The sequence below is a fragment of the Panthera pardus genome, unplaced genomic scaffold (genome assembly GCF_024362965.1).
Source record: "Panthera pardus isolate Hobbes unplaced genomic scaffold, ASM2436296v1 HiC_scaffold_17, whole genome shotgun sequence".
In the NCBI taxonomy this organism is placed as follows: Eukaryota; Metazoa; Chordata; class Mammalia; order Carnivora; family Felidae; genus Panthera; species Panthera pardus.
In genome coordinates this window covers 10037213-10049303 of record NW_026526732.1, presented here as the reverse complement: position 1 = coordinate 10049303, position 12091 = coordinate 10037213, and the positions used below count along the sequence as shown (strand labels likewise).

General features: G+C 45.0%; 1 protein-coding gene across 3 annotated transcripts in view; it reads left to right on the top strand.

Annotated features, from left to right (window-relative positions):
• The first annotated feature begins 1879 nt into the window (after window positions 1–1879).
• Window positions 1880–12091, top strand: part of SNX9 (sorting nexin 9) — a 125151-nt gene continuing 114939 nt past the window's right edge. For 2 of the 3 annotated variants that reach the window (XM_019412667.2, XM_053904317.1), the window contains exon 1: window positions 1880–2005. In XM_019412667.2, coding sequence (XP_019268212.1) covers window positions 1994–2005 — 12 coding nt within the window. In that variant the 5' untranslated portion in view covers window positions 1880–1993. Of the gene's footprint in view, window positions 2006–11825; window positions 11852–12091 lie in introns of those variants that run through there. The other variant, XM_053904319.1, reaches the window with a different exon arrangement.

The following is a 12091-nucleotide window of genomic DNA, read 5'->3' as shown; positions in this document are numbered from 1 at the left end:
CCTGGTGCCCACATTTTTCTTCCTTTCTTGTATTCTAGCAGCTGTTATATACAATTTCTTAACTACGTAGAGCTCTATTTCTCCCATATACCTGGGATATGTCTATAGGTTTCTACACAGTTTTTGTTCCTGTCTTTCTTTCCTTCAGGTTGTAGATTATTTTGGCCCCTAGTGACATACATTTTTGCAATGCTTCTGAATGGTTCAATTTTTCATAAGCTTCCAAGTGCCTTTCTAGGTGGTGTCCCTCGGTTTCGGCTTTAGCTACTTCTACCTCCTGCCCCGCTTGCAAAAGGGGGAAGCCAGGCTTCTGCTGCTAACCGCCTCCTGCACACAGCTGGTCTCCATTTCACCTGCCTGTGCCAATACCTTAGGATCTCACCCCCAGCAAAACACGTGGAAATTCTATTTTCACACAAATTTATCCCCAACTTACTGTTTTTAATTCTGCTATCACCAATTCCAGCAAGACTCAAGGAGTTTTTTTCCCCCCAATTCTTCCAAGTTTTCTAAAAACACGTAGTGAGTCAGTGACACAGCATTCTGACAACTCAGCCAACTTAGGCGAGTCGTAAAGGCCTGTACACCAGTTGTGCCTTTTCCACAGTGCTGGCCTTATTCAATCACACAGCAAGGTTAACAATTGTCAAGCAGGTTCAGGATTTTAAACTCAATGACATTTCACTATGCATTTAACTTGGCTTCATACACGTCACACAAGATGAGATATAATACAAAGGCACACAACAAACGAAATGCCATGAAGGTAAGAAGTGAACAAACCAAAGGCGAAGGCAGTCCCTGAGCGCAGTTGAGGTGGGGCGGCAGTCTGGTCCGGGTCGGCTCTCCTGCTTACCGCTGATTGTTCGAGCGCGGAGGATCTCTGTCATGTTCAGAGATCAACCAGGCAGAACCTCTGGGGGCAGCTGCCTCTCCAATGTGGCCACACGTGGGAGGGTCAGCGTCTGGAGAGGCTGACCGTTGGCCGTCCTCCCTCTCAAAGCAGTTTAATCAGGCTTGGGCCTTCGCAGGCCTCTTCTGGTTCTAGTGATTATCAGCCCCTGGTTCTTCCAGGTTCTGTGGCCTTATTGTTTATCAGCCCTTAGTGCGGCCAGTCTGTGTTGGTTTGGGTGACAGCTGGTCACAGCTGCAGGGCCCTTGGCTGCTTTCCTGTTTGGGTCACTACTTGACATGAGTGACTCCATCTTGCTCCCTCGCTAGGGCCAGTGGGACCGGGAAGCCATTGCCTCCCTCCGCCCTGGCTTTTTAGTACTTATTTTACGCAGCCAAGAGCACAACCGGCTCCACATCACTCCCCAGCGGAGCAGAGATCCCCGTGGGTGACTCTGGCCCTGCCAGGAGGGCGTGGAGTGCACCGGGTGCACCGGCCACAAGAAACTTCGGACGCGGCCTACGGCGCGGTCCTGCGGGAGGCAGTCGGACCGGTCCTCCAGGCAGGGGGACCCAAGCGAATCCTCACACCCCTTGAAGTTTTCCCGCGGGCAGCCACGCGGGGCGCCGACCCAGGCCCGGCCGCTTCTCGGGACGCGGCCGGCGCTGGAACAAAGGGCGCCCGGCGCAGGAGGCGGCGGCGGCGGCGGCGGCGGCGGCGGCGGCTGCGGCGGCGCGGGCCGGGCGGAGGCTCGGGGCGGGGGCGGAAAGTGGGAGAGGAGGCCGGGCCGGCCGAGGGCACCGGGCGCGCTTCCGCCGGCCGCGCCGCGCACGCCGCGGTAAATGGGAGGCTCGGCCGGCAGGGGCGGGGGCCGCGCAGCCGGGGAGTTTCAGGAACTGGAGGAGCGGGCGGCGGCCGGAGTCGCCGAGCGCCCAGCGGCGGGGCCTGAGCGCCGAGACTCGGGGCCGAGGCGGAGCCGCCGCCGCCGCCGCAGCGCCGGGGCCCAGCCGTAGCCGCCGCCGCCCTCGCCCGCCCGCCTCGGGCCGACAGCCGCGGCGCCGGAGAGGAGCCGGCCGTCCCGGGCCGGGGGAGCCGCCCGCCATGGCCACCAAGGTGAGGGGCGCGCGGCGCAGGCCCGGCCGGCCGGCCGCTGGGGCCCGCGGCGGCGCGGGGGAGGGTCGGGGCCGGGGGCGCGGGCGGCGGCGGCGGTGGCGGCGGCTGCGGCGCGGCCCAGTCACGCGGGGCGCGGACGTTCGGGGGCTCGGCGCGCGGCGCGGGAGGGTCGCGGGGCGGGACCCCGGACGCCAGCGGCGGCGTCTGCAAAGTTTGCGCCTGAGCGTGGGCTGCGGCCGGGCCGGAGGGAGGGAAAGTTCCCTCAGCCCCGGAGCTCGTTCGGGGCAGCCGCCCGGCCGCCGGGATACCCCGGTCCTGCCCCGAGTGGCGTCCTCTGCCCGCCGCCGCCGCCGCCGCGAGAAGCGCCCCTCCCTCCGCCGGAGGGTGGGACCCCAGCGGCGCGGGCCGGTTTTGGGGGACCCGAGCCCCGGCGGACGGGACTGGACATTTCAAATGACGGCCCGCGAGCCAGCGCTGTCGCGGAGGGAACCCGCACACCGAACGCCCCGCGCCTCCACTTCCTTCGTTTTTCTTGTTGTTGTTTTTTCCTTTTGTTTTGCTACCTTTTCAGTTTGAATGGTATTTCCAGCGTGAATAAAATACGAAGAGGGAAATGACTGTGCTTTCAGTAACGAGTTTGCTTGAAAAAAAAAAAAAAGGCCCAGGCCCCAATTACGTGGTGGAACTTTAGCTCGATCTTGGTAATTGGCCAAGCGTAGTGGTTTGCTTATTTCAGGGTATTGTTCGTGGAATTAGCGGTCACCCTTTGCTACCTGAGTGTGTCGAAGCCACCCTCCCCCCGCCCCCTTTCTGGGGCGTTTTCTTTAGCTCTTCATGCAAAGTAGTAGCTGGGAAAGTCACAGTCGCTGAATAGGGCACTACTGGTAGGAGACCCCTCCTAGAGCTAGTGATGTGGTTTGAGGAATGGCTTGACTTTTGCAAATAGTTTTCGTGATGTCACTTTTATACAGCATCAGCACCCTCTTCCATATTCATGTTTGAAATCTCCGAGCTTCTTTTGGGTTGGCGAAAACCTTAATTTTTTGTTGTTGTTGGGTTTTTGTTTTGGATTCCAGGATAAATTAGGAAAGGATAAAAATTTTGAAATCCCTTAGAAAGATCAGATTGTCTGATGTCACTTCAGTCTGTTACATTTTGTGCTCTGACACTATGGGCAGTGTTTATTTAAAAAAGAAAAAAAGATCCTCCTCCGGAGAACCTGTTGTCTGCTGTTACTGAAATAATTACCTGCTTGTTAATACGTTATTGGCTGCACTCTTCCTTGGTTTTATTAGATGTCTTAGAACTTGCTACCTTTTTAACGTATGTAATTTTGTGTTGATCTCTTTAAAAACAAAGCTCAAGCCAAGGATTTCTAAGGAGATTTGATTTTGAGGTTTGTTGCCAGCCATTCCAGAAATCACCAATTACCGGACCTATTTTGCATTCATCTTGCAACCTGAAAAGCTGTTTGTGGTAGATTGTGTTCAGTGGTGGTCAGTGTTGTGGTATTTTGCACTCTGATCTGCTGATGCGTGTTACCCGTACCCCTCCTTCCAGTGGGACCCAGGTAATGAAACTGGTTTGATAAAACTGAACTGAGTTTTTTTGTAAAGTGAAAAAGGACAGTGGTTCTTGTAGTAAGCTTGACTTGCACGTGTCCTCACTAAACCAAGCCATAAAGCATGTGTAAGCACTTCCTACTTTATCTCCACTACTGGAGGCGAATTCCCATGATTCCAAGTCTGTCTGTCCTGCACCTTTCTAATCACTGTTCCACATGGCATTCGGCACCATGTTTACGTGATGACAAGCCACTTCCATTCTCAAAAAGAAAGGAGGAGCGAAGAAGCACTTGTTAAAAGGGGACCCTACCCCAGTTCTCTGGTTTTGCTACTTCCTAATGATTCTTGTGTCAAACCAGGGTCATTTTTTCATTGTTGCCAGAGAGGAAAGTTGTCCTTGGTTTCCTCTCGCCCCTGCAGCCACACCCCTGCCTTTGCAGACATCTGAGTCGTTTGGGGTTTTTCCTTCCCTTTCTTTAATTGGGTAGGTGGTGAGAATGTAGCTTGCTAAGTAATGACTTCTAACTTTTTAGGGAATCGGAGACTCACGGGGCGCTCAGGCTCTTGCTAGAAGCCTTAAGTAATGACAAACACGACATCTGGGTGTGTGAGGTGGTGTTGCGTTTTCCTTTGAGTTTACCAGAGAATGGCTTTAGTTGTCTGCAAATATAATTTTCTTTTGTATTCTTCTTACGTGTTTTTTCCCAAGATGCAGTTATCTCTGAACTGTCGTGATTTTTTTTTTTTTTTTAAAACAAAATCCACTGGTATGTTCCCAATAGAAAGAAATTCTCTTTTAGAAGAAAAACTTTAATGGGGCAGTTCTTCACTGCCAAAGAAAGTTAGTCAGTAACTGCATATTAGAAAGAGATTATCTTCTCTGTTTCTAATCGCTACACAGGAGGATGCTGAATTCAGTTGTTAAGTAAGTACATTATTCTGAGTCCAGTCTTATCTCACTTAACGAATACAGTGAAGGGCTAATATGTGTGTTTAAGCCTTGGCTTCTAGAAACCTCAGAGGGTTGTATTTTATCACAGTCATATGGTGGATTTAGGAGTAAAATAAGTCTTATATATCAAGTCATGAGAAAGAAATTTTTTCTTTTTTTGCCCATATGTGTCAAAAGAAGCATGAAAATAGTTGATGGAAGTTGATCCGCAGCCTTATAACACGGTCATTTCCGTGTCAGAGTTAACCTTTGGTAACTAATTTGGTTCCTTTTGTGCTTACATAATCACTTTTAAGAGTAATCATTATAACAAGATTCTGAGAGTCCCTGAGGATTCCCACCCCCAACTTTCTAGCTCCAATATTTAAAGTTAAACATTTGTGTTCGTGCTTACCTGGTTGAATTAAGTGGGTGCGAAGTGTTGAAAATACTGGTGGGAAATGAGTGAATTGCTCAGGACTGTTCCATGATATACATTAGTGAGAATAGCAGAAAACATACTTTGTAATGTCTCCTGAGCAAAAACCTCTTTGAGTGGAAGAATAGAAATATCTTCCTAATAGAGCTTTAAGGATTCAAGTTGGTTTTGATTATTTTTAAAAACTGTACAGAAAATGCTGACTATTCAATTTTGTGTACGTAATTTTTTAAGGGTCTTACTAAATAGAATATCTGGGTAGTATTTGTGTAGTCAAAAATTCTGACAGTAAAAAGGTCAACCACTTTTTTATTAAGGGAGGAATAGATGAGGAAGCATAAAATTTTTGCAGAGTTTTCTGTTGCACCGTTTCTATATTGACTATATGAAAATTAATAATTTTCCTTTGCCCACCTAAACCTTTTTAATTTTGCCTGTGCTGTTCCTTTCTTTTCTGGAATGCTGTTCTCTGGCTTCTTCCCTCCAGGTACCTTTTTTTTTTTTTTTTTTTTTTTTTTTTTTTTTTTTTTAAACACCTTCTGTCGTAGCTCAAAGCAATGCTTCCTCCAGAAAGCCTTTCCTGATCTCCCTGACCTCTGTTACAGGGTGACATTGTGCGTCTGGGCTGCCATTTTACCTGTGATTTTGTCTAGTGACCGTCTCCTGTAGGAAGCTCTCAGCCCCAGGAGGCTGGGTCTGTGTGTATTTCCTCACTTTGAATCCTCTGTGACTAGCACAGGCAAGGCTCTTGATAAACTGTTACCGCACGAATGAATGTTGAATTTTCTTGCCTGGGTTCCTTGCTGTCCAGTTTGAAAGAGTAAAAGATATTCCAGTGACATAAGTGATGGCTGAAGAAAACTGTTTTCAGCAGTAAACTGTCTATCTTGTTCACTGCATTTTAGTAAACTTTCCCTTTTTAAGTAGACATCCACAATGGACAATACACATCTACAGCGTAGGTACTAGCATGTGTTTGAAATCGAATAATTCAGTTTTATTGGTTCTTATGTTTTCAGGTGTTTGGAACAAACCTCATACTGCTGAGACTTTAACCCATAGTTGTTAGAAATGTGTCTGATTACCAAAAGTATAGGGTGTTACCATTTACCTTTTTGTTAATGATTTCTAACTTAATTGCATTGTGACCAGGGATTCTGATTGCTAGTAATACCATACCTGAAAATTTGTTGAGGCTACCGTTGTATCTGTCCTGTAGTGTGTTTTCATAAATGAGCCATCTGTTCATGAAAAGAGTATGTATATCCGCTAATTGACGTATATATTTGTATTCTGTGTATGTCCATTAGATTGAATTTATTATACTGGTCACATGTGCATCCTTACAAAATTTGTTGTATCTGGCTGATCTGTTGTCTACTTGATGGAGATATTAAAATGCTGGATTTAAGAAATTTAAGAAGTTTAGGGGTGCCCTGGTGGTTCAGTCTGTTAAGTGTCAGACTTGTGCCCAGGTCACGATCTCACAGTTGGTGAGTGAGTTCAAGCCCCGCATCAGGCTCTCTGCTATCAGCACAGAGCCTGCTTCAGATCCTCTGACTCCCTCTCTCTCTCTGCCCCTCCCCTGCTTGCTCTCTCTCTAAGATAAATAAACATTTTTTTTTTTAAGTTAAAAAAAATTTTTTTTTAAGTTTAGAATCAGTATCCTCTTCCAGGTGCTTTGAACTTTTTTTATCCTTATGAAGGGACCCTCTTTATCTCTAGTAGTATGTTTTCTCATAAAGACAATTTTGTCTGAAGTTCATGTGGTTTCAGTAGCTTTCTTTTGGTAAATATTTGCCTGGTATATAAAAACCTATAGCTGAATTTTACCTTTTTATCTAGCCTGGTGATCTTTGTGGCTAGAGTTTTGTCTGTTTTTATTTGTGTTTGCTCACATGTTTGAATTTCTGGTTACCATCTCTGGACTGACTGAGGATTTTTCCCCCCTTCCTCTTATTTTACTCCTCTTGACCTCAGTTTTTTGGAAGGTTTGTCCTATATGTCACTTTTTTTTTTTCCAGTGGTTATCATAAGCATGTATGTTACCATTTCTAAGTTAAAGTCTGAAGTTACTCAATATCATTGCCCTCCTTTTGAATGACAAAAAGGTCTTAAGATATATAACTCCAATCATGTCCCCCAATATAGTCAGCTACTGCCCAGTATTGTCATTCTTTTCCACCAAAAATTGGACATTATTTTTATTTCTACATAGTTAATGTTTATTTAGATTTAATCGAATTTTATTGTATCTTTGCTATTTCTGTTTACATTTCACTCCTTTCTGGGATAATTTTCCTTCTGTTTAAAATGAATTCTTTGGAATTCCCATTGGGGAAGATTTGTTGTTGGCAAATCATTTATGTGTGAAAATGTATTTTGCCCTATGCTTGAAAGATAGGTTTCTTGGTTGACAGTTTAGCTCAGCATATTCGACGGTAGTATTCGCCTTTATTCTCTGGGCTTTCAGAGTTCCTTCTAAGAAGTGAGCGGTCTAATGTCCATTTAAGATGATCTGCCTGTTTAAGACCTTCCCTATATCATTAGTTCATTGCAGTTCTAATTAGTACATTATCATCAGTACGTTGCAGTTTTACCTTAGTGTGCCCATTTGTGAATTGTATATACACAGCTTGAACTTTACCGGGGGTGTCGGGTCCGAGGATGGGAATTTCAGTAGATCTAGAACAATGCAGTTCAGTAGAACTTTCTAGGATGATGGAAATGTTCTACATCTGTGCAGTCCTGTATGGTAGCCACCTGCCACATGTGACTAACGAGAATCTGAAATGTGGTTAGTGCGATTAAGGAACTGTGTTTTAAATTTTAACTTACATAGGCTCATGTGGCTAATGGCTGCATAGTGGGGAGAGCAGTTGCAGAGAATTCCCAGAGATGGTTATTTCATGAATGTTCCCTCTTCCCCATTTTCTCTTTCTGGAGCTCTAATTAGCACGAAAAGGTCCAGCACATCTCTAACTTCTTTATTTTCCACCTGCCGTGTTTTCTTTGTGCTGCATTCTGGATAATTTCTTTGGCTCTCACCTGCAGTTCACTACTTTTTCTTTCTTTGGGCGTAATCTACTCTTTTATCCATCGCTTTTATTTCAATTATATTCTGTTTTTAGAAATTACATTTGATTCCATGGGGCGCCTGGGTGGCTCAGTCGGTTAAGCGTCCATCTTCAGCTCAGGTCATGATCTTGCGGTTCGTGAGTTTGAGCCCCGCGTCAGGCTCTGTGCTGACAGCTCAGAGCCTGGAGCCTGTTTCGGATTCTGTGGCTTCCCTTCTCTATCTGCCCCTCTCTGGCTTACGCTCTCTCTCTCTGTCTCAAAAATAAATAAATAAATAAAAATTATATTTGGTTCTATTTGAAGTCTGCTTGGTCATTCTTAATAGTCTCATTCTTAGCTCATTTTTAAGCTTCTGTTCAACATATTAAACATTTATAGTTTGTGTCTGTTCTGGTATCTGAAGTCTAATCATCCATCTGGTTCTGCTCACTCTTACTCATGGTGCCTTGTTTTCTTGTGTGTGTGTGTGTTTCTGTGATTTGCTCATTTTCCTTGGAATTTCATCTGAGGGAATTTTAATGCCCGGATCGAAGTTACAAGGTCTTCCAGAGAGAATTTGTCTTTGCTTATGCCGGTCTCCCAGGGACACTGCATTCTTGTGGTCACTCTAACTTTCTCACTCCTGGTTCAGTGCTTCCAGCCATACTGGTGGCAAAAATACAGACCTCAGATGTCTGGGGAGATTTCCCTTACTCCTGTACTCCAGGCCTATGAAAAAAACAGGTTTCCTTGCTGTCCGCTTTTGAACAATAGGTTCTCTCTTTGGCCTTTATATTGAAGTCCTTTTGGGGTCGCGGTGTCTAGCTCAATACAGGAGTCTTTCTCTCCTACCTCCCCCGGTGTAGCCTTCAGCACACAGACTCGAACTCGGAGTCTCCAGGGTCTCAAACTCAGGGTTTGGAGGAGACGCCTAGAGTGGAATCGTGGCTCAGCACATATTTTTCTCCAAGGAGAGAAAGCACTCCCTTCCTGTGTGACCTCTCTAGAGCCTTTCCTTTTGTGCTGACTCAGTGGTGTGTTTTCAGAGGTGTTTATTTATGTGTGTGCTCGTCTTTTCCTTTTAATATTTTATTCAGCACTTAAGTGCTTCAGCCTGGGGGCGGTTCGGGGTGGTGGCTTGCCCTGTGTGCCGGAATAAAATCCGAGTCAGGGCATCTTTATAACAGACTGTAAAGTGAAGGAAGGGAACGTGCGCACGCACAGCGTTAACCTCTTCTTTGGAGGGAAAAAAGGTGAAAAAGCAAAGTAGTTAAGCATTTTAGTAGAAACCAAACCTTAAGCTATCAAAACAACAGACTGTGGCCATATTTCACTTTCCAATTGGGGTGTCTTTTCTTCCCCACCCCCCTTGTTGACTGTTCAAAGCACATGGTAGATTTAGCCCTTCTTATTCATTTTTAGATATTGTAACTGCAGTGCTTGAGGGTGTTATTCAGTATGACTCAATTCTTCTAAGCTATTTTTAGTCTCTGAAAATGGAGTCATATAGTGTTGTTACCTGTAGAGGCAGGATGCAAAATCACCTGTTAGTGGCTGTTTGCGTCAAAGAGACATACAAACTTTAGGGTTAAGGAGGGTGATAAATGCACCTTTATCCTGGGAGCCGATACCCTTCATCATTCACTGACTCCTTCATTTGAACTCCAAAGGATCTCAGAGCCAGGTCCTTCCGCTGCACTTGGGATGTCAGCATGAAAGGCCTCATCCGCGCTCTCAAAGAGCCTTTACCAAAGTCGTAGCCCCTGGATTGCAGGCTTTCTTCCGGGCACAGTGGGGGCTCCTTCCTGATGCAGTTTTTCAAGCCCACAAGGCTTGCTAAGGAGCGGAAGTCTTGAAATGTCTATTTTTTTTTCTTTAATTCATCGATTGAATTTTTGCCCTTATTCAATTACATCAGTCAGTTTTAAGATACTTCTGGAACACATTTGACAGTCTGGAAGTCCAGACTGCCTTGTAGGATCCCAAATGTCCAGTTCAGCAGGTACTTCAGTAGTGTCTGTGTACCCCTTTTACACTGGAAGTAAGAATGAGATTTGGATCCTTGCCTAAGAGAGTTGACAGTCAGAAATTAATGAGCTGTGTGAAATGTACCAGTTAAATGTCAGTTTAAATATATTTTCTAATGCGGATTCAGGAAAGAGGGCTTGAAAATGTAGATACGGGTGTGAATACTATTTGTCTATCTCATGGTGGTTGCACTCAGGAACTTCTCTTTCATCTTTTAGCCTGTTTTGAATTCTCAAGATTTTGAGTAGTGAATATTTGTTGCTTTTGTAATGAGGAGGAAAACAAGTTCTTTTTTTCTTTTTCTTTTCCATTTAAAAGCTTATTGTCATTAATTGGGCCCTGAAAGCAGATTCCCAAACTTACCTACCTTCTCTTAATTTGCTTTGAAGTATATAGTAAGATGAAAAAAGTGTTGTTGTTTTTTTAACGTTTATTTATCTCTGAGACAGAGAGAGAGACAGACCATGAACGGGGGAGGAGCAGAGAGAGAGGGAGACACAGAATCGGAAGCAGGCTCCAGGCTCTGAGCCATCAGCCCAGAGCCCGACGTGGGGCTCGAACTCATGGACCGTGAGATCGCGAGATCGTGACCTGAGCTGAAGTCGGTCGCCCAACCGACTGAGCCACCCAGGCACCCCTGAAAAAAGTGTTTTTAATTAATGCTTATAAATAGTGGCACTTCAATAGAAAAATACCAATGCATGCAGGATTACAAATAGAAACTAAAAATTTTATTTTACTTCCTGAAGCACTATATTTTCTTCTGCCAAAGGAGAGAAAGTATGGTTTTTAATTTTCAAAAATAACTAAAAACTTACCAAAAAGCAGCACTGAAGTTCTTAACAATTGCTGCTTTATAGATAACTTTTGTACTTTTAACCAAAGCCTGCTGGTGCCCTTTCCCTCAGGAGCTTGAAGGAAGCAGAGCTCCCTAGCCTCCTGTGGGCTGGACTGGTTTTCTTCACTTCCTTACGTTCCCCACCTTCATAAGATTTTAGAGTCAAGAGTTGAATTTTAAGATTTTATAGCCTTTTCGTTGGTGTGTCAGACCTACTTTGTCTTGTGATTGTCCTTCCCAGTGAGTAAAGCACATTCAATGTCCTTGTAACCGCCTCCCCAGCCTAGAAAATCCAGTAGGTTTTAGATTACGGAGATCTGTAGTTACATTATATTGATTTGTCTTAATCAGTTAAAGCCAAGATGATACCAAAGAATATGGAGATTGTGTTTTAAAATTCTGATATTTAAAGCTGCTTCTAGTATTGACTGCTCTATCTGTAACATTCCCCTTTTTGATAAATAAAAATATCTCATGTCTGTTTCTGTAGTTTGTATTGTGAAAGTAATAGGTAGTTCTCTAAAATGCAAGTATTAATTATTTTTCCTCAAACTCCCCTCTTCTCTGCCTTATTAACAATCTGTGCTGTAAAGAGATTACGGCTGTGGCAATAAGCTTTCATCTAAGGGAGAAATTGGATTCTTACTGAAATATATGGATGTTTTATGAGCTATGATCGTGTTTTTGAGGTTTTAGGCACTAATGGCAGAGCTGTGGTACCCTGGCTGCATCACAGCCCCCACCCAGAGAGCTCGTTAAATCACAATTGCTGGGCTTCGCAGAGTTTCAGATTCAGGAGGTGGGGCCCAGAACATGCATTTCTGCCAGCTCCCAGGTGATGTTGATGCTGCTGGTTTGGCATGACACTTTGAGAACCACTGTGTGGAAGATGGAAAAAGAAGAATCAGAACCTGAGTTCTGTTCTTGGTTCATCCCTAAAATCCGTGGGCTGTAAAACGGGTGGGCCACACTAGTGCACCTGTGAGCAGTGAGTATGGTTTCTTGTTTCAAGGACTCTTCTGTCTAACTGGGTTCAGGTGATGCTGAAAATCAGATCAGTAGTCTCCAGTAAAGACTGTTTAGTTTCTTGTCAGCTTGTGGTTTTCAGTAACTTTTCAGTGTTGTGTTGATGGGTCATTTGTATTGTATGCAAATGGGTCTCTGTTAGTGTGGTGAGGTGGCTGTAGCTGGTTATTAACTTTTCCTGTTGCTTTTAGTTGGCTAAAAA